This window comes from Strigops habroptila, chromosome Z (genome assembly GCF_004027225.2).
Source record: "Strigops habroptila isolate Jane chromosome Z, bStrHab1.2.pri, whole genome shotgun sequence".
NCBI lineage: Eukaryota > Metazoa > Chordata > Aves > Psittaciformes > Psittacidae > Strigops > Strigops habroptila.
The window spans coordinates 87028296-87054485 of NC_044302.2; the positions used below are offsets into that span (position 1 = coordinate 87028296).

Sequence of the window (26190 nt, forward strand, 5' to 3'; positions counted from 1 at the left end):
CTGCACATGGATGCATTGGGTGGTTTCTACGCGTATGTCTGGGCTTTCATCTTCCGCATCCACCCCACCGTCCTCGATCCCCTGCTGCCCTGGCTGCAGCAGGAGCTGGGGCAGCTGGTGGAGGATGCCCAGGCAGTGCCGGCAGTGCAGAGCCTCGTCATCTCCAGCCTGCGCTTCTCTGGGCTGGATGAGGAGGCTCTGATCCAGCTGCTGCAGCCCTCCCTGGGCCGGCGCATGAGGAGCTTCAAAGGTCCTCCATTTGTCTTTATTTCTTCCATGTATTCTGGACCAAGGTAGTAACTTGCTAGTATTTCCTTTTTCATATTCAGTTTTGATCTTGTTTGCATTTATATTGCATTCAAATATATAGTAATTTAATACTGTGTTGTTCCAACTTACAGTTGTCAGCTCCCACTAATATAGGTGTTGTGATTTGACTGCTTTATACAGAAGAGTTAATTAGGCAATACAAACACAAACTGAGACATCTAATCAAAGTGCTCATTTAGGTATTCAAATAGGTGAACCTCAATCAAACATTTAAATTATATTAGAGACAATGGGCCATAGTATTTCTTGTGATTCTCCCACACCTGGTGACAACTCTGTCCCCAACCGAGTCCAGCAGTACAGCAGTGAACTACTCTGTTTTAGTACTTCGCAAGGGAATAGATGTCAGATATTTAGCTACTTAGGACAAATTCCTTGTTGTTAACAGCTTTTTACTGGTTATCCACACAAGTGCAACATTATTTGGGTTTTCTGAAATCAGGGGAGCAAATTTTAACATGCAGTTAAAGTAGCAGAAAAATAGTTTAAATATGCATACCAGAATACAGGAAAACAATCATAAATACAATACAGCTGATGAAAATTGAGAAAGGCGAAATTATTTGAAGTCATCAATACACAACATTTGAAGTCACAATATCAGGTGATATTCTATTCTTTCCAACTTTGCTATTTTTGGTAGAATTTTGTTTACATATTCTTTAGGTATTTTTGCACTTGATTTGAGAGATGAACTAGAAAAATATGGTTCCTTTTTACAGTGGTAAAGACAGACTTCATTTCAAACTTCTGCTTTCCTTTACTATATGATAGTCTGTATTTTTATTTATTCTTCTCTATTTTCCATAGTGATCAAAGCAATAAAGCCAGTCTAAAACTCTGTATGTGCAATCTCAACATATTACAAACTTTATCATCTGAATCCATGCAGTTAGAGATCAGCAAGCTATGCATGGGACAGCATGCACAGCAAGTGGCCGTCTGTGTTCACATTGCTTAATTAGTGCATCATGTTCTAGGTGTGAAATAGTATGCCTGTGCACATTGTATACCATTCAGAAAACAGTTTACTGGTTTTTGACGCACATTTGTATTGCTACTAGCACAAATGACCCTGCATATACCGCTTTTCTTACAATGTTACAGATTAGACCCTTCCACAAAGCCGTAAGATCTTATACAAAACGCAGCTATTTCGACAGTCCAGGTTAGTGCTGAAATTCTTAAGCCATTAGACACAGCCTCTAACTTGGAGCCAGTGTCCCTTTCTGAGTACTCTTGTAGACATCCTTCAACTTCACCCTTCTGTACCTGACTTAACCCAGCCAGTCTGCAATAGCCTGGAGGAAAGAAAGTAATCACCAAATCGATGTCCAGTTGGCAGGGCAGCATTTTGGGTGCCTATTAGATCACCTTGTTTTGTAAATACAAGCATTTTACAGGAAGGTGGAGAAAAAGAAAACAGAGAAGGGGAGAGGGAAAGAGAAATAAAGCAAAACTCAAACCGGGGTTCCCACCTGGCTGCAATAATGTCCTTTCCCAAAAGATCAATAAATGAAGAAAAAAACTGGTAGCACGCTCAGCTCGTATGTTGTTTTTACTAACAATAAGCACCAACCTTGGATAAAGCCCATGCAGCTTGCACACCATGTCGCATTTGTCACCTATAAAGGTCAGACCTCTCTTCAGAATTCAAAGTATAATTGATCACTGGAGTCCTGTCATCTGCTTAGGTACAGCTGTAACTGAATTTACGTGTTTGGTTTTGTATTTCTGTGATGTCTGTCAACTGTTCTTGGTTCTCTCTTTTGTGGGTTCTTCTATGGCACCACTGAAGGCTTCTCAGACCTAAATCTCCTAACTGACCTTCTACAGAGAACATTTTCAATGAAACAATGTCTCACCTTGATGCTGATTATTCTTCTGCTGTGAGATATGGGAGGCAGAGTGCTGATAGACAAAATACGACACAACCTAAAAAGATGCTGAGTTTATGTTAGTCAATGTTCAATAACTTAATGCTAGCATTTTTAAAGCCGAGGCCTCATTTTATTTTAGAACTGAATTTCAAGTAGTTTAAAAGTCATTCTACAAGTCACTGTGGAAGCTAATAGCTGTGAACTTGTTACATTGTTCCTTAAAAATATGGGATGTTGCTTGCATTCAAACAGAATTGTAGGAAATCACACAGATACAGATGGGTACAAAGCCTGATACTTCCTTGTCTCCCTTCCGTGTACGTTCTGTACATATGCCAAAGCACTGTTAAGAACTGATGGAAGCAGAAGACAGGAAATTCAGCGACAGAGAAATTAGCAGATTTCTGTACTCTCTATTCTTCTTCTAATTTGAAGGAAAAAAAAGGAAAAAAGCACAACAACATGATTCACAAGCCTACTGATGCTGAGCATGAATTGTGATTCAAATTAGAATTGCTGTGGGAATATTTCTCTTTAGATGATGTCCAGAAAGTGCATCATTAACTTATGTGAATTCAGATGTCAGGAAGTGAAAAATCTGGCACCTTTACACATTAATGCAGGCTTACTGAAGCTTTTTCCTGTGTTACACAGTCTCTTTTAACATTAATTTGTGACATTGATATTAAAACTTAATTCTGATAAATTAAAGCGGGCTGAAAGCTTCTCACATTTTCTGTTCAATTGTGATCCTTACAAAAATGTTTGAAATTAAAATTCTAAATCACTCAAATAAAAGTTATGTATGTTTTAGTTTCCTGGTTTTGACTATTTTAGCATTTTAAATGTTAATTTACTTCATGTCATGCAATTTTTAACAGTATAAATATTATAAGTAGTCCCTATATTCCTTACCAGCCTATGTTTTGCCACTGGCTGAACAATTTACTTGGTTTTGTCAAATTAAAGTATCCTTTATACTTCCTTTATATTTTTGTTCATAATTTTTCTTGCACAGTAATGAACAGATAGGGTTTAATTTTTTTACCCCTTTAGGGTAGAAGGATGTTTTAAAATATAAAGAGTTTCCATGGACCAGAATCTCTGCTTCCAACTGTTACATTAATGACTGTAATGTAAGTAACGCTGAATGGTCTCTGAATCAGATTTAGGACAGTTACTAGAAAAAACTGTTCAACTTCCTGATGTCTGCACATTTTAAAATCTTTGTATTTATCTCTCTGTCTGCAGGCACATTCAGGGGCCGTGCTTAGAGTAGGGAAGAGAAAGCATTTCAGTCTATATCATTCACTTAGCCTGGAATACTGGGGAAAGGGTGTTGAGGTGATGGGAGTCCCTGATAACCTTCCTCTTCAGTCAATCTCTCCATACATAAATACCTCAGCCAATTGTTACTCTCCCAGATTCATCTGTTTCTTTAGAGGCAGGGTTGGGAAGTGGTTTAAAAATAACCCAATTACAGTCAACAATAAAAGAATACGGGTTTGGGTATGTAGAAAATACCATACAATAAATGAATGGAAGGAAGGCTACTGGCCTAAATGCAGTGTGAATGAGTTGGTGAAACAAACTGGAGAACAGGTCATCTGGTCAAGGTAGTAGGAGTTCAGAGGTCCTACTTTATATTCCCATAATAGGGCCTGGATTTGGACCAGGGAAGAGGAAAAGAGAAGGGAGAGAACTAATGTTTAATTTATAAGGTTGATAAGAAATATGGAAACTTGAGACATCTGTTTTTTTGAAGGTGGCTATGTTTTATGTCATAGGATCCCAACACTTATTTTTTAGTAGAATTGATCTTGAGGCAGCTTATGCTCCTGAATTATCACAATTAAGCGTTGGGCTGGCGTTTGCTCTTGGCGCCACGGAGGGAGGCGGGAACATGGCTACAGCAACCTGCTTCATCTTGTAATGGCACGGACCTTCCTTGACTGCCGAGCACGGGTGGTTTGAAAACCGAGCAAGGTTCATTAATTACAGGTACGGCTGTGTGCCCTGCACCGCCTCACTTGGGCGCCAGGAGGGACACCCCGCATCAAGCACAGCATTGAGCCCCGCTTCCTGCTGTCCGCGGCCAGGACCCGCACGCCCGGGGCGCCGCTGGGCCGACCCGGCACTCCCCCCCTCGAACTGCAATGGTTTGTCCCGGGGAGAGCGGGAAGGCGGTAAAAGCGAAGCTCGCTTCTAGCTTTCGATGCGGGCGGGCGCTGTGTGGTTGCTCCTCCTCCTCAGCTAAGGCTCCGGCGCGGGCGGGCACTATGCGCAGACTCGGCCCTTGGCTCAAGATGGCGGCGGCGGATAAACAGAAGCACGAGCACGGGCGGGTGAAGATCGGGCATTATATTCTGGGCGACACGCTCGGCGTCGGCACCTTCGGCAAAGTCAAGGGTGAGCGGCGGGGAGCGGGGCCGCCGCCTGCCGCGGGCATGGGCGCAGCGGGCCGGGCTCAGCGGCGGGTCTCTAGTTCTGTCCTGCCGCTGCCGCCGGTGCGGTGGGGCTGGGCGGCCGCAGGGGCCTGGCGGGGCAGGGGGGGTGAGGATGCCGCCGTCGCAGCCTGGGCTTGGCCCCGTTCCGTCTCCCGACCGTAGCGCTGCGGCGGGCCGGGCCTCGCCGGCGGCGACGCCGGGAAACTTGAGCTGCTAGGCGCCGCCCGGCCGGTGCCGCCGGGCCGGGTGAGTCATGGGCTGCGGCGGCGCTGGCGGGGCGGAGGAGAGCGGTAGGGTAGCGGCTGCGGGCCGGGAGGCCGGCGCCGCCGCAGGAAGGCGGTTCATGGGCCATTAGCGGAATCTTTGGCCGCAGCCGCGGTGGAGAACGGGCCGGGGGGCTCCGGCCGAGCGTGCAAGCATCGCCCGGTGCGCTGCGGGTGGCCCTCGGGAGAGGAGTTGTGTGCGCTGGCGGGGGACCGGCTCTTGTGTGTTGGCGGAACTAACTACTGCAAGTTAATGATGCTGCATTTATTGCAGGCAGCACCGGATGTGTAATGGGAGTAGGGAGACTTAGTTCTTGGGCTGTGTGTGCCTTGCATTTTGCTGCACAAGTACTAACTGATGTCCTTGTAAAGGAGGCAAGACTTCTCCCTCTGCAAAGAGGGGAGTAAGCATACACAGATGAATCTGGAATTGCTGGATTAACTGGCAACACAGCTGACATACAGATACGGGAAGACTTTATGCTAAATCCACTTGACTAGTGGTTGCCAAAGTAGATTTTTCCATCTCGGACTTTAAAAACTTTTCCCAGTAGGGGTGCAGATGCCACACTGCAGATTTGAAGCCTAGCAGAAATAGAAATTAAACTTTTCCTGAATGCCAACTGCCACAGGTGGAAAAACTGCAGTAGCTTATACTGTTCCTGCTGTGGCGTTTGTGAGAATTGTTCAAATACTGAGGTATGCAAATGGAAAACAACCTTTCACAACTGACTTAGACTAGACTCTCACTGCATTCTTTGTAAGGTCTTTTATGGTTAACCTAATGGATTGCTCATGATTACAACCAGTAGAGAACCGCAGCTTATCCTGTTGTATCTAATGTGCTAGCTGGCTTTTAATATGGTATGTTTTTTCAGTGTCGATGTTTGTACTGTATGTTCTCTGCACAAGCTCTTTCAACTATTAGCATGTTCTGAAGAAATTGCTCACATACAGAAAATAGGAGAATATTTGCCTTTAAGAGTAGCTAGGAAAATGTTTCTGAGACTAGAGTCCTCCAGGTCTCCTTTCTTCAAGGCAGGCTTAAGAAGTGACACCCCCAGCCACTTGGGAGCAGCTGGAGTACCATTACTTTCTGTGGGATCTTAGCACCTCCTTAAATAGAGAGGAAATGAGATAAGGCAGAAGGCAGGGATCAGATTCTTCCTCCTCATGGAGGGACTGCGTGGTTGAGGGGAGGAGAGCAGTCAAAGGTGTGGGGTTCTCCCCTCTACAATGCACTTCACAAAACCAAAGTTGGTATACCTTGCGTAAATGCTTACATAAACGTTGTTGTCTCTGTTGGCAAAAATGTGTCTGAAGTTGGTACCTTAAAAGATGATCATTTTGTGGCACTACTGTTAAAATTTTAATATATTATTGAACATCACTACTATTAATATTTCATGAAATATAGCTGGCTTTAAACAATTTAAAAAAGAAATAGAGTTGGAAGTTTTATTATTGCTCTATTTCCATAATACCCCTCTGCCTGCGTTATTTGACTTGCACTTACAAATCTTAGTGATGTGATGTTTTCCTCTGGCTGCGATAGCCTGAATTAACTACTGACTGACTCTTGACTGCGCCTCAGATGGACAGTCATGGATGAGACAGCTGTTTCTGGCCAAGATCTAGGCAAAGCTAAAATGCCACACAAGTGAAAAGCTGTGGGGTAGAAGAGTACTGAGCTCAATCATGTGAGACATTCTTATTTAAACTTTACTAGGATTTAGTGTAAAACCTCTATCCCTATTTTTATAGAATTTTATGATTTTGGGTGGTGGTTTTTTGTTGTGGGATTTTTTTTTTTTTTTTTTTTGTTGGTTGTTTTTTTTAACCACTGCTGATGTTTCCTGCTGAAACAGGAATGCAAACTTTGTTTCCAGACAGTTTTGGAAATAGTTAACTTCCATAGAAGGAGGAGTAGTCAGGCTTCCAGTGATTTATACTGAGAAAGTGATGGATTCTACTTAAGGTTGTAAATATACAATAATTGTTCCAAGCCCTGGTCTGTATAGAGTGCAAAACTGATGTGAACAGGTCATCTTGGTAAAGGCAATGATGAGAGTCCTGGATGGTGAAGATCAGTTTGCTATTAATGTTGTGCAGCAAAATGCCTTTGCATAACATTAACTCACGGTTGTTTTGTTTTAATGTTAATGAAAACATTTGTTTAGCTCATACTTTTTAAGACCATTTTCCTCTGAGCCTCAGAATGGCTTTTTGGCCTATTGCAGAAATGTTTCATTAAATACAGCATATGCATATTTAGCTTTTTCTCCCCTGCATTTTTATAACTGATATTTCAAAAGAATGTTGTATTTACTCTATATAGCCTTGTAATTGGTTTTCTTTTATATTTGAAGATCCTGCTGAACTGAGTTTAGGGACTGCTGCTCCTGCAGTTCAACAGTTAGAAGTCACTGCTGCTTTGAGACTCTGTCAGTATCTTGGAAGTTGGTGTTATGCATTAGCCATAGTGAAGCTTGGGGGCAGTGGGTGTTATCAGAGAATAAAGAAGTACAGGGAAGTATTAGGTCTGTAAAATGAACTTATTGCAGTAATATTCTTCAGAAGGACTGGTAGCTGGTTGAGCATTAGGGTGACTCATAAATAAATTTTGATTACTTGCAATTTCTGAGACTTCCCTTTTATAGGTAAAACTTCTGCGAAGAGGTAATACAAAGTAGCTTTCTGAAAGATAATACTGTCTGCTTACCTTTCTGCATGATGTTATCATTTGAGGTCTTGCATTCAGTTCTGTTTTCATGCCGAATTCAAAAGTAGTTAGCAGTCTGCTACCAGTTAGTGACTGCTGTTTTACTGTTAACAGATACCATGAACCGTGTACAAGGCAACAGTTTCATTTGCTAAAATAGTTACTTAAAACTTAAAAAGCTTTGTTAAAATCTTAAACTAAGTTTAAAAAGGGATGCAAAAATTATTAAAGAAAAAACTAATTCAGTTTGAAATGTCTTAAGCAAGTGAACAGGCTTTTGGGGATCTTTTTGCACCTGTACAAAGCCACCGTATGTTTTCATTACAATAATTTATTCAAAGTTGGCAAACAGAGTTGAAGTAGAAAATCTGTTTTCTCCTAGTCAATGAATAAAATTAAGGCTGGAAGCGCACAATCTTGATGGCTGTGACAGCTAGAATTAGTTTTAGTCAGCTGCAAATGTCACTGTTTAATTACTTTAAAGGGAAAATGTGTATTGAAGACCTTATGTGACATAAGATTGTTGTAGCTAGTAAATTACTTTCTAATGTTTTTCTGAGGTCTAATGAAATTGCAGTTTTTGTCTAAGGTAGACTGACAAATCAGAAGTTAAACAAATTGGCCCATAAATGAGAATTTGTAACACAGTGCATGTCAGAACTGAATATTTATATGCTAAGCTGTAGAATTATTCAAATATATGTGCTGCTTACTAAATTAAACACCTTACTACATGTACTTTGTAAAGCAAAGGAAGATGCAAATTCATATGTCTCTTTCTTTGTTTAGTGTCCAGGAAGCTGTTTCTTACTAACCATAATTAATGTTAAAATTTAACTTTTTTTTTTTTCCCCAAAAAATACTTCTGGCTTACTTGAGTTCATGTTACTGATAAGTAAAAACTCTGTAATTCAAATAGAATAGTTGCTTTTCTAATGTTTTATGTCACTGATTTGTTATTTGTTAGGGTTTGAACATGTGTGGTATAATTTGTTTGGTTCCTTTAAAACTTCATTCACATTTGAACTGAAGAAAACAAAGGGGATGCAATTGCTTTAATTGTAGAAGTTGAAAGCAACTAATTCTCATAGGTGACATGATTTTACAGTTCTAGGTACTGGCCTGTCCATGCGTTGTGGACTGTCTAGAACTTGTGGTGGGTGGGGGCTTTGTCCTGCATTCCTCAGCAGCGCAAATGTGCCTGTCTGGTGTTTTGATTATTTTGGCCATTTTTAGGTAATGGTTCCTTGAATGAGAGGAGGAGTTTTTTCACCTTGCAGTTGGAGCCCTTCTGTATTTTCAGGTTGTGATGGTTGAGGGTTTTGGGTAATCCACTACGTAGTTACTTACCTACAGGAACTTAGACAAACTGCTTTATTTTACACAGTGGCTATCTTTGTTGTAAGAATAATTATTCAGGTGCTTATCATTATCTCTGTGTCTTTGCTAAGAATTTCTTCTCACTTGTGTTGATTTTTAGCTCAATATAGAGGCAGAAGGTAGCTGGAAAGTTCTCTGTTGGGAAAGAGATTCACAGATTGATAAGTGTTTGCTGATTCTATCCAAATTATTTGTTGAATGCAGGAAGGTTTTTGTGGATCACTGCTGTTTATCACAGTTTCCCATGGATATGTTTAAATAAAGCTTGAAGCCTGGGGCTTAGTTAAATTCTCAGGTGAGGAAAGGCACCCAGATGAGTGAGTCAGCACATGTCTGTTAGCAGTGTCTGTTCAAGTGGACAAGGCTGAACAATTAGGTGTCCCTGGAATCTGACTAATCTTCAAAAGGCAGGAATCGGGGTGGCAAATGAATATGATGCTTGCAGAATATAGCTGCATGCGGAAATCCATGCAGATAGTGAAGCCTTCCAGTGGAACAGATACTTGCCTTCTGTGCTTTATCTGTGACCCAGTGCTGGGTTTAAGAAAAATATTCTTAGCAACTTTGTTGTGGTTACATCACATAGCACCTCCAAATTAAGGAGGGACAGGTGTCGAGGAAGTGTTCTACTCTTTTCAGTTCTCCTCTTGAAAGAAAATTAAACTCCCCCAGAAGTAGGAAAGAAACTGAGGAATATATGAGGTTGCATGTTTGCATTGCTTCTCATAGTTACAATTGAATTTTATTTTGTGTGTTTCCTGTAGCTTTTACCACTTATTTTGTGTAATAAAACCCTGGAGTTTACTGCACAAACTGTGGACTGTACAGTCAGACTGTTCCAAGGACAGGTAATTACTTTTCAAGTAAACTGATACTCTGTGGTAATTCAGAGTAATTGCTGAATCCGGCTTCTTGAGGGAACAATAGTGATTTCTTTAGTTAGAGTGATCCTTGCAGATAAAGTAGGAGAGCTGCAGGAAAACATGTCTGAGTTGGTTACCACGTGAGCTAAAAGTTTGGAGTGACTTATACAGGGAGAGAAAATGGTGTCCCTAATTAGCAGGGATGCCAGCGTTTTGAGATATGCTTTGTTTGTTAGCAATAGTGCAAAAATGTCATGCTGCAAGACATCTGAGGGCTAGGTTTAAGGTTTTTCTTTCCTATCCCATTCATCTTCTAATGGTAGAATTGTGGGAGAAATTGGAGTAGGGCAGAAGAAATGACATGCCATCTTTTTCAGCCCCATTTCAAGATAATGGGGATATGTGGAATGCTAACATTTTTGTATTTCTTGGCTATGGTTGAAGGGAACAAATTGTCTTTATGGAGCAGTTGAAAACCCTCACTAAATACTTCCTTGTTCTTGCAGTTGGCAAACATGAGTTAACTGGGCATAAAGTTGCGGTGAAGATCCTGAATCGACAGAAGATTCGCAGCCTTGATGTTGTAGGAAAAATCCGCAGGGAGATTCAGAACCTCAAACTCTTCAGGCATCCTCATATAATTAAGCTGTAAGTTTTGCTTGCTAAACATATTTAAGCAGTAATCTCTTTTTGCTCTCACTGATCTGAAACATGTTTAAAGGGCAATTCTAGGAGTATCTTGTCAGGAAAATAACCAGATTCCAAGTACACAGCCATTTTCAGTGTCCTCTATAATGTGTTTTCACAAAACTGACCTTCTCTGCAGGCCACAGGGCTTCTTTTAGATCTTTACTTACAAATTCTTTGAATGGATATGTAAAAGGTAATGCCATGATACTTCTAGTAGCATCCATCTCTGTTTTTTAACTGATGCTTCAGTTTTCTTTTTCTGGTTTTATTTGATCTTTCTTCTGCTTCAAAAATGAGTTAAGAAGATTGTAAAGGGCCATTTCTGTAGTAACTTTATTGTGTTTTCTTACTCAAAATATGTTGTTAGTGATGTGCTGGTCAATGATCTATGGTTTTCCAGCGTAGATGGCACTCTGTGAGATACTTCTGAATTAAGAATGTGCAGTTGGTTAAATTATTTTGCAATTCTTCATTATAGCTGCTACCACTTGTCCACACTGCTACAGTGTGCCTGTTTACGTCTGTTAGTTGATGAATAATTCAAAAGTGGAGTTCAGAGTACAATGAAATATCCCCCAGAGCAGACCCCTTGTCTCTGGTCTGAGGAAATAAGTTATAAATGCTGTTGATTTTTATACTTTCATTTCCTGTAAAGTATATCTGCGCCTCCAGAGCGTGGGTGATTTTTTTCACTGTCTTAATCGTGGTGTTGGTCCTATCTTTTTTTTTTTTTTTTTTTATTGGCAGTGTCTTCTCTTAAGACCCTGCTGCCACTGACATATGCCAGCACTATACACTCCCTTTAATTTGGCAACAGCTCTTAACACTGAAGCTAAATTGGATGTTGTAAGATCAACTTGCTTCTTCAGTGGGTTAGTTTGCAGAAGACTGTTGAGCTGATTTGGCTGCAGAATTCCTAGTGCTGACAGCTAGAGTTCATGAGCGAGTCCAAAGGACATACCTGTAGCCAAAACAAGATAGGAAGTGTCAATGTACCAACTGAGATGTGAGGGTGGAACAGGAATGCGTACTTGCTGAGTTGCTAAACTGTTAAGTCAGCTTAACAAGTTTCAGATGACAGGTTTTTTTTTTTTCTCAAGGAATTATGAGGAGATTTTTCTTCTGCATGTGCAGAGAATGGAGGAGATATAGGAGATGGTAATCCATCAGTTTTTTCACCAACTTTTCAGTTGGTCAGTCTGCATTTCTAAAGTAGAAGGATTATTAGCCTATATGTGTGTATCACAGAAGATGTAATTGATATTGTTATGCAGGTAGATAGCTGGAAATTTGGGATTGTGCTGCTCATGCTATTAGGAACTGCACTGGGGAACTGCTAGATAGCGGCTTAAGATATTTGGGATAAAGATAAACAGATCTCTTCAGCTTAGTATTAAAAGACAGACAATGTCTAATTTGAAACTTTTCTGTGCTTTATGAAAAATTTCGTACATGGCGTTTGCAGTATTTACAGTTGCCAGCCTGTTGCAATAAGATTTTCTTTCTATACTGTGCTAAATAAAGCCTTTGGAGCATCTCCTCCTGCAGTTTTTGACCTTTAGCAATAGAATGCATCTTGTTTTCCTCCATAAAATTGTCTCTTTTTCATTCCGGTCATCTATGCTGTGTGGTTCGATAATCTTATTGATGTTATAGGTATGTAACTATTCCAAAACCTCCTCTTCCATACCCAGAAAAATGAGCTGACTACGAAGAAGCATGGCTGTAGCTTATGGATTAAATTGATTAAAATACTGTCTCTGTAGTAGTCTTTTAGTCATGGCTTTAGAATGTTGTTGATGTTTAAGTACATAAGGTACTTTCAACCATGGTGTTAGAGAAAATCGGTAAAGGTAAAGCATGTCTGAACTCATTGCTGCGTGTAGTTCAAGAATAACTTGTCTCAGTAAGCTGAAGCACGTCTGTTTTCTCATTTGTCTTGAAGTATAGTTTTACTTATGGCAAGTCAAGTTTTTTGCATGTTGAGAAGTATGTATTTGAGATGCTAGCAAAGTCGTCCTGAATTTGTTCCTCACTGAACCAAGCTGTGTGCAAGGTAGCACTGTACAGGAATCGTTTGGACTAAGCTTACCCTCTGAAAGTACAAAGGCTGATACTCCTGTTGGGAAATACAAATATGCTGTTAGTCTTGGCAATGACTACATCTCATAGTAGAAAGAGAGGAAATGGCTTCTGAAAAATACTGTAATTCCAACAGCTGTAAACTGGCTGTTAAATATTTTAAAGTATACTTTTATCTGACTCTTTGCACAATGTTGTTTTTAACTAAATGTAATTTAGCATCTTTTACTAGAGTATGTAAACTAACAAATGCCTTCTCTTATCAGGTACCAGGTGATCAGTACGCCAACTGACATTTTCATGGTAATGGAATATGTTTCAGGAGGAGAACTGTTTGATTATATCTGTAAAAATGGAAGGGTAAGAAGTAGTCTGACTCTACAAATCAATGACTTATACTGTTACTGGTTTCACAACACTTATGTCACCTCACATTGAGAGAACAGACAGGTTCTTTTTGGGGATCCTTTTGGGGATGTATTTAAAGCTTTATTTTCTTAACAGGATATTATAGTTAGTGTAGCACAGAATTTGTGACTAGAGTGGCACAGGATTTCAACAAGCAGAATCAATGTAGTACAATTTGTAAGTAGCGTAATACAGAATTTATAACAGAATTTAACTTTTAGAATTCTAATCACCTGGACCCTCTGCAGATCTGGTCAAATCTTAATGTATGGTTTGCTGTATCAGTACAACATTCATAGTCTAGACTTGAAAATCATATGAAAGAAAACGAGTCACTCAGTCCTTGGAGGAAGCAGAGGATGGTGGAGGTGTCTCTGGCCACCAGGGAGTTGTGGCTCTCACTGTCCAGCAGTGGTTCTGTTCCAGGTTCCCCACTTAGAACTTGTAATTGATTTCACAGACAGTGCTCTGGGTGTTATTATGCTTCCCTGTTCTGTGACGGTGTTATCACCACCACCAGGCTGGCTAGGTGCCTGGGACCTTCAGGAACATTAAGGAAAGGCATTATCAGCCTGGTGCCCAGGAACCTTGAGGCCAGTAGGGACAGAAAGAAATGTTTGGTTTGCCTAATGCCTTTACAGGACCTTCAGGGCCAGACAGTGAGGGGAAGGGCACAAATACGTGACTCACTTAGTCACAGAATGGCTGCTTGCCTCATAAAATGGTGTTAGTTATGCTAATCAGATTACCAAGGGCCAGGAGCAGAGCGTACCAGTCACACCCTGTTGAATGAAGGTTTGTTTTTCTGTATTCAGCATTAATTTTGCAGTTAGCAATTAAAATACTTTATGACTACATCTTGTTCTGAAAATGAAAATGGTAGAATGTTAACATTTCATATTTTTATGTATGACTGTCATAGCACTTTTTCTCTCTACTGATCTGTTAATTTACAATTACTGGGAGCAGACTGGGTGGATATGTATCCAGCTGAAGTAGCTGAAAAATATTTCTTGAGCATAAGCCATTATTGGAAAGCTACTGTTGTGGCCTTAATACCCTCTTCTACTAGTAGAACAGTTTTTGTAAAAGCTCTGAAGACACTTTTGACAAATCAGGGTACTTTAGTTGTTAGAACAAACTCTGACATGGATTGGGGCATGTTTGTAGGAAATGTCCAGCTAAGTCTGCTGTTTGGGGCTACCTACTTATACTATCTAAAACTTACTACTTCTGTGCTGCATGTCAGCAGCTTTTGTCAACTTAGATCTTATGCTGTACTTTGGGTGCTAATGTTTCTGATTACTGAGTATGTAAGAACTGCCTAACCAATTTCAAAAGTGCGATTAGAAATTTCAGTGACTTTCTGAGTTGGTGGGTATGTTTTGTTTTAGTCATTTTTGAGCTGTGGTACAAACAAAATGATGTAAGCTATGGAGCTTTCTGCTCCAAGTTCTGATAATCTGCTGTATAAAGTGTCAATGATAAATGATAACTTCAGGTGATGGGAAAATTTCCCTTAACTCATACATATGAAAACTAAGTTATCTTCCACTGTCTCAATTGTTTTAAAACCTTTATCTGTCTTAGCTGGATGAGAAGGAGAGTAGACGTTTGTTCCAGCAAATCCTTTCTGGCGTGGATTACTGTCACAGGCATATGGTAGTACATAGAGATCTGAAGCCCGAAAATGTACTGCTTGATGCACACATGAATGCCAAGATAGCTGACTTTGGTAAGCATTGCTGGTTTATATCTGATCATGTTCCTGGTGGTGTTTAGGCCCCGTTAATTATTATGAGAAATGTTCAAGTATACACACTTTATTAAGTATCCTGGTGATGGGACACAATACAAGAACCTGAAAAGTACAAATGTAAAGCAAAATTATGTTTCTTGCACATGTGTAGAATTTTTTTTTTTTCCTCAAGCTTTCTCTTTAGGAATTTTCTGTGACTGGATGAAATTATGAACTGATTCATTGGTTTTGCTTAACAATATTTTCTCTGAAATGCTAAATAGGCATAGTTCCTGACCTTTCACTTCAAAATTCACTCTTACTGCCTGTTTCACCATCTGTAAACTGTAGATGCTTAGCTTTCTTGGAAGTACAGTGCAGGAGCAGTTCATCATGTTTAAGAACTACATTGCTGTGGTAAAATACACTTGTCCTCCTATTGAACTACTCTAAATTCACTTTAAGAACTCTAAAGATGTGATTGAAATAATGTAATTAAAATGTAAAAGGTAAAATAAGAACAGTTAATCTTGCAAACTGTTGTGCTTTTTTGCTATGTACCTGCCTAACTGATCAGAAAGCTTAAGTGTTTATACTACCTGTTTGTGACACAGCTGTTGAGAAGACTGGCAGCTAGTTCTTTGAGCTATCTGAATTGGGAAACCTCACCATATAAGCATAGTAAGGTATCCATACTGCTATAGCATCATGATATATCTCTTGTAGACATAGTGGGTAATGCCTGCCCTTGTAAAGCACTTTGAGGTCTCTGATGAACAGTGCTAGGTAATACTGAGTATTCTAAGTATATTTAAAAGTACAGTGGTCAATTATGTGGGCACTGGGAAGCATATTGATTTTTTTTTGTGTGTAGAAAATGCTTTGGGTGAAGTGGCTTACGTGGTGAAGAAACAAATTACAGTAACTTAAATATCTTCCTGTATCAGCAAAGCTGTAGCACTCAGTTGTTACTAGTGCATCAAACAAGATCTTAATAGAAGCTTTTGTATATTAGCATATGAAAGCTAGCAAAGCTGTACTCTTTCATCTCTCCCCTACCCCATGTAAAAGGACATAATTCCTTCTTGGAGACTGATAGTCTTGATAATGCAGCCTCCACTGAAGAAACTGAAGGTATTTTCCACAGCTATTCCAGAAGTGGTAGTTCTTTACTGATCTTAGGCTATAGTGAGGGCTGGTGAGTGAAGATGGCCTAGTTCTAAAGTCCACTTTAGTTACTAATGGAATATCTGAAATCAAACTCATGAGCTGCAGTGATTCGGGAAATTGTGAAGTCAGGTGTAGTCCTCAATTCCCATATTTTCTATATTTCTACAAAACTTTAGGCAATTCTGTGGTAGCATCTTCCACTTTGGCATTTAGAAGCAAATGTGGTTTTTAAGACTTTCTTCTTAATGACCAAAATCCTGTCTTGCTATGCTGTTCCATCTTCTTAGAACAACTTTGTTCTCTGTCATGCCTGTGTCATCCAGATCAGGCTGGTTTTTGTTTTGGTACTAATATGTTCTCAAATACTTCTAGGTTGTGTGCGATAATGGATTGATGTTACTCAAATTTGTGGTAAACTAAATGGAGGATTATGTGGCATGTTCATGTAAAAATTTCAGTAATTCCAAACAACATTATTTCTTTACTGAGATAAATTTACTGATTTTTTTTCTAATTTGAATTACTAGTGATTTGTTCTAGATGGTATATGCAGTGTGAAATCATTTTACTCTCTGAATTTTTAGTAGTTACTCTTATACACTTTCAGGTCTATCAAATATGATGTCAGATGGAGAATTTTTAAGAACAAGCTGTGGTTCCCCGAACTATGCTGCACCAGAAGTAATTTCAGGAAGGTAGTTTCTTTTATATTGGATACGTGTGTGCATGTACTTCATTTTGCTGCTTGATTCTAAAGGCTACAGAACTAGTTCATTTGACAAGCTTGATGCTGAGAAACTGGGGGCTGAACTTTTAATTGGCTTGATAATTTTTCATGAAGATTTAAGTCTTCTATGAACTAGCTTTGAATAGCTCCTGCAGGGTGGAGGTGATGTCTAATGCCCCACGTCCAGTGTGCACAGTGTGCCTGAATTGATTTAAAAATCTCACATCTCAGACCTTTGAAGTAGAGGTGTGAATACAATTACAGGCAAAGTCAGCTATGAAGCTGAGTAGCAGTGAAGTTTCTGCTGCAGGGTGGATACCTTCAGAATGAGTAACTTCCTTTTTCTTTTCCTTCTTTTTTTTTTTGACTCTGATTGTAAATCTGCTGCCTTCAGCTACCCACTCAATACTACCTCTTGCTGATGGATGCCAAATGTCTGTTTTATTCAGGCAGCAGCACAGATATAACTTCTGCTACGTAGACTTGTCTTAAACTTTTCAGCCTCACAAATCTGGGGGGATAGTTGACTTTGCACAGATTCTGCTAAAACCATGTATAACATGGGCTTTCTTAGTAGGAGGTGCAAGTTTCTTTGGGTTTGCCATTGTCTTAAACTGCATGTGTGGGCTATTGTTATACACTACAGAGGAAAACTATGTACTTGTGCCTTGTTTTATATTTGAAGTGGAAGGACACTGATATTCAAGGGAAGCATGCCATAGAACTGAAATGGTATAGTACTTGCAGATTAGTTGTCCCAAGCTAATACACTTTTAATTACTGTGGTACAGTGTAAGAAAGTAGAGAGAAAAATATTTAAATGTGTTAAACAAAAATCACTAATAGTTAACTTTTTTCCCAGATTATATGCAGGTCCAGAGGTAGATATTTGGAGCAGTGGGGTTATTCTCTATGCTTTGTTATGTGGAACACTTCCATTTGATGATGATCATGTGCCAACCCTTTTTAAGAAGATATGTGATGGTATCTTTTATACCCCTCAGTATCTGAATCCGTCTGTAATCAGTCTTTTGAAGCACATGCTGCAAGTGGATCCAATGAAGAGAGCAACAATCAGAGACATTAGGTAAAACATTTACTGATGTCTGATCACAGGATGCTGGAATGATAATCTCGGTGCAAATACGCAGAACAAAGAAATCATTCATACAGCTTGTCTGTGTTTTGTAGGCTGAGATAAAAAATTCAGCTGCTGGTGGTTTGTCTTTACCTCTGATTCTCATCTTCAGTGGCCTTCTGTTGGAGGTCATAGTAAACCAAGTTATATACATTGCATCTAGAAATTATGAGAAACTCTAGGCTTGCTGTAGCAAAGCTGTTTACCGGCAGGATGGTTTGCAAAAAATACACTATATTGGCTTTGGAGAGGTGGAGGGGGGGAGAGGTCTTTGTTATTAAGAACCACTATTCTATCCTGTAAATGTGTGAGAGGAAGTTACGGCTCTTCAGTCTGGTAACTACCGCTTTTATTCACATTTCTTCAGGCTCTGAAAAATCATCTGTTAAGACTGAATATTCCACACGCGAGAGAACACTTTCTAGTGTTCAACATCCTGGCATGAGTTTGTGTATGAGTGATAATTACTGCATTGAATGTTGATAAATTAGGGCGTGCAGGTACAGATAGCTACCATGGGCTCCAGATTATAAGAAGAGATTCTGGAGAAGGTGTCTGCTTTGGCATGTGTACGGTGGGTCAAATTAAAATTAAAAATTAAAAAATAAACGAAAACCCCACAAACAAACCCAATCAAAACAATTCCTCCAAAATGGTAGCTAATAGAACTGTACTTTATGCAGCAACTTAGTTAGGTTTTCCAGTTTTGTGTGTAAGAAGCTCTAAGGAGAGAGCTCTAATACCCTGCCTTAGTGAAAATGCTGCTGCTTTTAGGTTTGGAAGTTAAAGTCGGTGATGTTCATGTTCTTCTTGCAGAAAACAAAGTACTGTGAGAACTAAGCACAGTAAAACTTGTGGGGACATGAGCTTAGCTTACCTCAGTCATGTTAAGTAAGTCCAGAAGAGAAGTGTTGTGGAAAATGCTGGAAAACCTTTGGTTGCAGAGCATGGTTGCAGAGCATGGATGGCTATTGAATCCTAAACAGTTCTGTGCTGTTAGCCATGTCACCTCACAGTTTGAAGAACAAACTGAGTTCAGTGGAATATCTTAATTCTTCTGGGGGCGGTATGCCTTTAAAGAAGATCTTGCAAATTCCCTAAGCAAATGTATCATTACTGAGGGGAGGTATTCATTATTTGAGGGAATTAGTCTTAGTAGGGGTGATATGTAGCAGCCTGGATGATGACCAGGTATCCAAAGACCTGGATGAGATTTGGTGCACACAGTCCATGTGGCACAAGTTTGTACAAAGTGCATTGATGTCATGTGCCAACACGCTGGTGATAATGAGCTGGACAGACATGGAGGCACCAACTGTAGATTGATCGGCCAGCCAACTCTGAGAATTTGAAGAGGATCTTGCTTCCTCCACATGGGCCTGCATCTCAGCTGTGGAGAAACCCACAGGTTTCTTTCTCCCTGCCATCCCACCAGCGGGGGGTGAGCAAGCAACTCTGTGGTGCTTAGTTGCTGGCTAGGGTTAAGCCATATAGCTGCTCTTAAATCTGTAGCAAGGGTTTGTGCTCTAGGCTGGAATATTTTCGTCACTGGTGTCATGACATACACTTCAGCTAGTTAGGCAGCTTGCTCTGGGCACACAAAACAATTGTATCTCTTCTGTATGATTGGGCAATGCAAGTATTTGGTTCCTTCTGTATCTTTCCTTTTCCATTTTATGAATACCAGTGCATGGGTACAGTAGCGAAGAGGTACAGATTGACCCTTCCAGAGCTTCCCTCAACCCTTTTTAAGTCTTGAAGAAGCAGCTGCAGGTGTTGTGAATGAAAAAATTACAAGCAGCTTGTTTGGGATGGGAAATGTGGCTTCTATGTTAAAAAATCTGTGTCCAAACATCTACCAAAAAATTATTCATCTTTGGCATTTCGTAATTTTGTTAGATATTGTTATGTGTGTAATTTGGGGAGGGACAACTCAAGTGGGTAGTGTAAGAATTTCAGTTGAAAACACCTCAATAGTGTCAGTAAAAAGTATACCATTTGTAAAAAAAAAAAAAAAAAAAAAAAAAAAAAAACCAACCAAAAAAAAAAACCTGGTTGATGAGTTATACAAAGGTATTTTTGGAACTCAATTAGTTGAAAAACTTAAAAGAGGATATTTTTTAGTCTCTGCAGAATGTCTAGAAAGCTTTTGTGAAGGCGGTGTTTATGTACTTTTTTATTGTCTGTGCTGCACAGAAGAGGACGTGGAGTGACAACTGTGATTCTGTACAGATTAAAAATAATTTTGAAAGAATTTAGTATTAAAAAGGTTTGCTTTTCATACTTATACTCCAACTTTTTGTGTATATTTTTAAATCTAGAGAACATGAATGGTTTAAGCTGGACCTTCCGAAATATTTGTTTCCTGAAGATCCGTCATATAGCTCTACCATGATTGATGATGAAGCCTTAAAAGAAGTGTGTGAGAAGTTTGAATGCACTGAAGAGGAAGTGCTGAGTTGTCTATACAGCCGAAATCATCAGGATCCTTTAGCAGTTGCTTATCACCTTATTATAGATAATAGAAGAATAATGAATGAAGCCAAAGACTTCTATTTGGCTACAAGCCCTCCAGATTCTTTTCTTGATGATCACCATCTGTCTCGCCCTCATCCTGAAAGAGTACCATTTCTAGTAGCTGAAGCACCACGTCCTCGCCATACTCTTGATGAGCTGAATCCACAGAAGTCAAAGCACCAAGGTGTAAGGAGAGCTAAGTGGCACTTGGGAATACGAAGTCAGAGTCGACCAAATGATATCATGGCTGAAGTTTGTCGAGCAATTAAACAACTGGATTATGAATGGAAGGTAAAAGAATAAAATACCTTACAGCAGTCAACACTAAATTTTTGTTTGAGCTGTGTAGTTTTATACTTCTAGGATATGTAACTATGTTTGTATGAGTGGGAGGAGTTTTGGAAGAGGCTATTCATGTTGACAGGGAAAAAAAAGTCTTGCTATCATGTCTAATTTTTCTGTGGGGCTGTAGGAGTGTTTTTTGCTTGCTAAAAAAAAATCAAACAAAAACCCCAAACAAAACAAAACAACAAAAAAATCACCTACAACTGAATGAAAAAGAAAAAAACAAAACCCCAAACTTAAAAAAAAAAAAACAAAACCCAAAAGCAAACAACAACAAAACCAAGCCAAAGCAAATAACCTGCAAAACACTACCCCTGTTCCCCCAGATCACAACTCCAAACTCCAACAGGTAAGCCTGAAATCAGTTGGTAATACCATTTATTTGAAATGATAAAAACAATATGCAATGGTTTTCAAGCAGTTCTGGTTACTAACTCAAATCTCGTGTACTAGGTTGTAAACCCATACTATCTACGTGTTCGAAGGAAGAATCCAGTTACCAGTGCATATTCCAAAATGAGTCTACAGTTGTATCAGGTGGACAGCAGGACATACTTGCTGGACTTCCGTAGCATTGATGGTATGTAAAGTCTTACATAAATTTGCAGAGTTGTACAGGAAGCCATTCTAAATGCAAACCTGTCTAACTTCACTTCTAAACAAGTAACTTGTTACCCTTTAGTTTAAGCCAACCTAGATCTGTATTAGTGTTTCTTTATTCTTTCCTGGTCTCGTGTTCCTGTAGACAGATGGTTAGCTGATTCATCCCTTAAATAATAGCTTTTTAGCTATATCAGTTCCTGAATATTCCTGCTCTATTTTGTGTCTGCTCCAGCACTAATAGCACTAGTGCAAAAGGGGACTGGGCTGTGAGAGGTGAGATTTGGATCAACCTAAACTCGCTTTGGAGCCTCACCCCCAAGTTTAAACATTTAGATGTATGCATGTGGATAAACTAGTGAACATAAAGCTTGGCATCTAGGCATTAAAATTTGACTTGGACTGTACATTGCTGTGCTGGGTCTGGCTGAGATGGAGTTCATTTTCTTCATAGCAGCCTATATGGTGCTGTGTTTTGGATCTGGGACTAAAACAGTGTTGGCAACACACCATTGTTCTGGCAGTTGCTGAGCACTACTTACATGATATTCAGTCTTTCTTTTTTCCTCCACTGTCAAACTCAATGAGTAGGCCAGGAATGAGCAAGAAGCTGGGAGGGGATGCAGCTTGGAGAGCTAAGCCAGATTGTCCAAAGGGATATTCCATGCCACATAATGTTATGCTTGGCAAGGAAATTGAGGAGTGGGGGTTTGGGGAATGTAGCCTTGAGGCTGGCTGGGCATAAGTCTGCTTTGGAGGGGTGGCAAGTGGTGGCTTTTGCATCACTACCTTTTCCCCCCTCCCCCTCTGCTTTCCTCTTATTAATCTATATTTATTTCTACTTGTGAGTTTCTCACTTTTGTCTTTCCAGTTTTCTTGCCCATTGCTCAGAGGTGTTAGCTGCCAGGCAAAGTCAACCTGCCGGTGTTAGTGGTAGACAAAATTTTGAGATAGGAGTTTGTATGCTGGCAGTAACTTAAGCCTTGGAAGCAGTTCATCTAGCCTGTAGAAAGGTACATTTTATAGAGTGACAGTAATGGAGCATACAAATCCCAGTTGGATATCTTCCCGAAAACAAACAGAGGAGCTAATAGTGGCTGGCCACCGTGCTTCTCTTTGAGCATGCTAGACATAAGCAGAACTGCCTGCAGCCAGTGGTGTAGATGACATGCCTAGGAAAACAAATGACATCGAGAAATGATTTACTGGAGTGTGGCTGGATTACAGTATAGGGTGGCTGAAGCCATGTCTCGTGACAGTTCAGTCTGATCTGAACTGTCAGTTCTGTTCCTTCTGACAATACAGGTGCTTGCTTAGATCCAGTGGTACGTGATAGAGAGGACTAATAATTTTCCTGTATTGAGCTACTGCAGTATAGGACAAATACCATCCCTTTGAGAGGGAGATGGCTGCTTAGAGCCACGCAGCTGGGGGAGGGCAGCCTGCTGCAGTCCTGCCCTCAACTCTTGTGAAAATACAACTCATGTTGCACAAGCTGTTTTTATATTAATTGAGACTTTAAGAAACCCAAGATTTTGAAGTGTGAGAATGGGCAGATGTTTGCTGTTCCTATAACTGATCTGATACTGATACCTAATTTTCCTCCTCTCTCCCCTGGCCCCCCAGATGAAATCACTGAAGCAAAGTCTGGGACTGCAACTCCACAGAGGTCAGGTTCTGTGAGCAACTACAGATCCTGTCAAAAAGATTCAGATGCTGATGCGCAAGGAAAATCTGCAGATACATCCCTTACCTCATCAGTGAATTCATCGCTTGACTCTTCTACAGCTGAATTAACTCCAAGGCCAGGGAGTCATACAATAGAGTTTTTTGAGATGTGTGCAAATCTTATTAAAATACTTGCACAGTAATCTTGAAGATGGGCTTATTTGTTTTACAGCAATAAGCATGCCTAAATCATAGCCACATGCTTCCAGTTATAATCAAGTTAAATTTACTAAGGCGCTGAAAAAGCTAGCCGCAGAATGCAGTTTGCACAGGAATTGAAATGATTATGGGCAGTTCACATATATTTGAAGCTGGAGTGAATTCTGATTGTCTGCTGTCCAGTAGCAGAGGTGCAGGAAGTCACATGCCCTTGGGGCAGCATTTGTAACAATTTACATTGAGTGCACGTTAGGCTGCATATAACATTTAAGTTAGATGGACTTTGTTTTTTGTTTTCACTGGTAATACATACACCTGATGCACTGTAAGTAAATGTACACTTACTAGTTCAGTGACCTGAGTGTGACTTGTTGGTCACCAGCCACAGTTGTGACTCAGTTGGTCAGAACTATCAATATCTTCTAAGAGTAATGTGTTAAAACTGCTGTCTTCCTCCCCCCCTTACTTGACAGTAAATGATAAAGAACTGTTTAATGCATTACAGTGTACTACTTTTAACAATGGGTAAATTTGATTAAATGCATGCAGGTCCTGCCAGTTGGAAACACATGTAGGTGCTCTGTAATGCACTAAGGATAAAATTCTGTGGGCTGTGAGTAGAACAGAAATATCAAATATATATAGTTTGCAAAAGCTGTTTATGTATATATAAAGATTTTAAAAAGCCAAGATTTAGAAGCTATACTGAGTCCACAACAATGGCGAGAGACTTAATGCTGAGAAGACTTGACACCGTTGATAGGGTGACTATACGATAGACTTAATAGGCTAAAACACAGTGTTGCCCTGTCATTGAGAATGGTTTGATCTGTGCATATAACTTAGGGTGGCAGCAGCTCCCCACTGCTACTGCAGGCTCAGAATCCTGATCCTTAGTAACATTTGCATGTAGTTAAGAGCACACCCTACAGGCTGTTGTGTGCTAGTCCAGAATCTGAAATTGATGTTTAAAAAAAATGTGTTAGTACTTCGATACAGCTCTTTGTCACATGTTAACTTAGCATATACTATTTAGAATTCACTTTGCAGTTGAAACTACATATATAGGTTAGGTTTTCCTGCGCCACATCTATAGCAAACTTTGCTATTTAAATTAATTGTGAATATTGTAACTTTTCTGCTGAATATTGAAAACTGATCATGACAACTTGAGCACTAATATTTAAGAAGTTTTCAATAGTAGGTTGCGATTACCTGTAACATTCTTTTGCATTTATGGTTTTTGCAACGTTTCAGGGAGAAAAAATGAACCTTATGTTAAAATCACAACTAGAACTTGCACAAAAACATGTAGTCTCTTGTAAATTGGATATAATTAGCCATAGTTCTATTTTTATCTAGCACTAACAGGCATAAACAATAAACCGTCTGTCATAAAATGTTTAGTTTTGCATTCAGTGTTCTCTTCAAAACAAGCTTCATGATCACTCTCCCAGGGAGAGACTGGAAATCAAGGCATTACTGTGAACAGTGAAACCTGGACTCTTAAAATGCGATGGGGATCCTTGCCAGTGACTTGGGGCTTTATCCATGGAAAACTACTAGCTACAGCTATAAGAACAGTTTAATCCAAGCCCACTGGCTTCAGTCCAGAAGTTCATCTGTTACAAACATGCACAGAAACCTGAAGAAACATAAAGCTGCTTTAAGCCCTGGAACTGCTGTAACTGCGTTCTGGGCAATTGCGTGGCCTGCCTAGTATGTAGGTGCAAGTTACAACTTCAGTTCTTTATCCTCGAATGTCACGCATGGTCCCTGTGATGCAAGGTTGTATTATTGTACCTCAAAGAGAAAGATTTTTCCTTGGATAAAACTTTAGGTTTAAACTCCCAACATTGAGATGTCAACAGGAGGGACCAGCTGCAAATCCTATTTCTAAGTCACATTTTTAGTCTTGTAGGAATTGGTTCTGATGTACTTAATAAATCAGTGTGTTCATCTTCTGTTACCCTTTCATTTTGAAGTTGTTGCATATTGCACTTGTACAACTATAACAAACGCACAGTTTTTTTAATTGTAGTAATTCCTCATCTGGAATTGGTTTGGGATCACTCTTGCATATGTTTAACCTAAGTATTTATACATGGTATCTGCCCCATGTGATGCTGATCACAAATGCAAGGCGTCAAGGTGCAAAAAGCTTTGATACACTTTTTTTTGGCCCTCTTGTGCGTTAAGGCAGCCATGGGTTTTCCTTTGTCTTGTTAGCTGGAGGTCTAAGGAAATCTCTGGCAGAACCATACTGTATCTGTAGTTTTTAATAGAGTAAGTTGTATTAGTATGATAGACCAGTTTTGGTGGCCAGAAGTTTTCTGATTGAACTAAGATTTTTTTATAGGGGAGAAGGGGAGACTGACAACCTCCTTGAACCCAGAACAGTTGTCTGTTGTATGACTTTCCCATGATTTGTAGATCTTGCTGTTGAAACTGCTTTCTTCACATGTTCCTACTGATATTGCAGACCTTTTTTTAGTGTTGCGCTACTATCTGCCAATAGGCTGTGAAGCAAAACTTCTCTAAGAAAGCTGCCAGGGTTGTAAGGAGGCAGCTTATGCAAATACACAAATTGGTCAAGTAGGTTACTCTGTGTTCCCAAGCTTACTCCTGTTGGAGTACCTTGAATTATCTTGCCTTTGTATTGTAATTTTTTCAAAAGCATGGATGAGCCTGACTGTCCATGTGCAATATAACTCACTAGATAAGGGATAAAAATTCATCTTGCTGGTGCAATATTGAAAAAGGAAAAAACTTTCATGTTTGTCTTGATAATGAGTGTTTAATACAAACCTGGAAATAAAATTTATTTTACCAGTTGATTACCGTTGTAAGATATGAAGTCCTGTTCTTTAAGAAAGATGTGCCTACTTCCTATGTTCATTTCTTTTGACAAAGCTGAATCGCAAAAATGCTTGTTTATACCTGTATAACTTTTTAAACTTTCAAAACTTAAAACTAAGTAAACCTGAAATACTGAACCATTGT

The 26190-nt window shown here is 39.7% G+C and overlaps 1 protein-coding gene across 2 annotated transcripts; it reads left to right on the forward strand.

The window, feature by feature from the left end:
• The first annotated feature begins 4442 nt into the window (after nucleotides 1-4442).
• PRKAA1 (protein kinase AMP-activated catalytic subunit alpha 1) lies at nucleotides 4443-26187 on the forward strand. 2 transcript variants are annotated; one of them, XM_030469849.1, is made up of 9 exons: nucleotides 4444-4619; nucleotides 10392-10533; nucleotides 12924-13017; nucleotides 14656-14800; nucleotides 16581-16668; nucleotides 17563-17787; nucleotides 20160-20646; nucleotides 21154-21280; nucleotides 22927-26062. In XM_030469849.1, exons 1-9 carry the CDS (start codon nucleotides 4490-4492, stop codon nucleotides 23169-23171), a joined length of 1683 nt encoding a protein of 560 aa, XP_030325709.1. In that variant the 5' UTR covers nucleotides 4444-4489; the 3' UTR covers nucleotides 23172-26062. The 2 variants fall into 2 exon arrangements, with proteins under 2 accessions (XP_030325710.1, XP_030325709.1); XM_030469850.1 differs by lacking the exon at nucleotides 17563-17787 and having other exon boundaries at nucleotides 4443-4619; nucleotides 22927-26187.
• The last annotated feature ends 3 nt before the right edge of the window (nucleotides 26188-26190 follow it).

Bases quoted from the DNA above. Each gene is read 5' to 3' on its own strand.
- PRKAA1 (XM_030469849.1), top strand. From the start codon at position 4,490: ATGCGCAGACTCGGCCCTTGGCTCAAGATGGCGGCGGCGGATAAACAG. The intron at 16,669-17,562 runs GTAGTTTCTTTT...CTTTTTTCCCAG, and splicing joins CCAGAAGTAATTTCAGGAAG to ATTATATGCAGGTCCAGAGG. The intron at 21,281-22,926 runs GTATGTAAAGTC...CTGGCCCCCCAG, and splicing joins GGACTTCCGTAGCATTGATG to ATGAAATCACTGAAGCAAAG.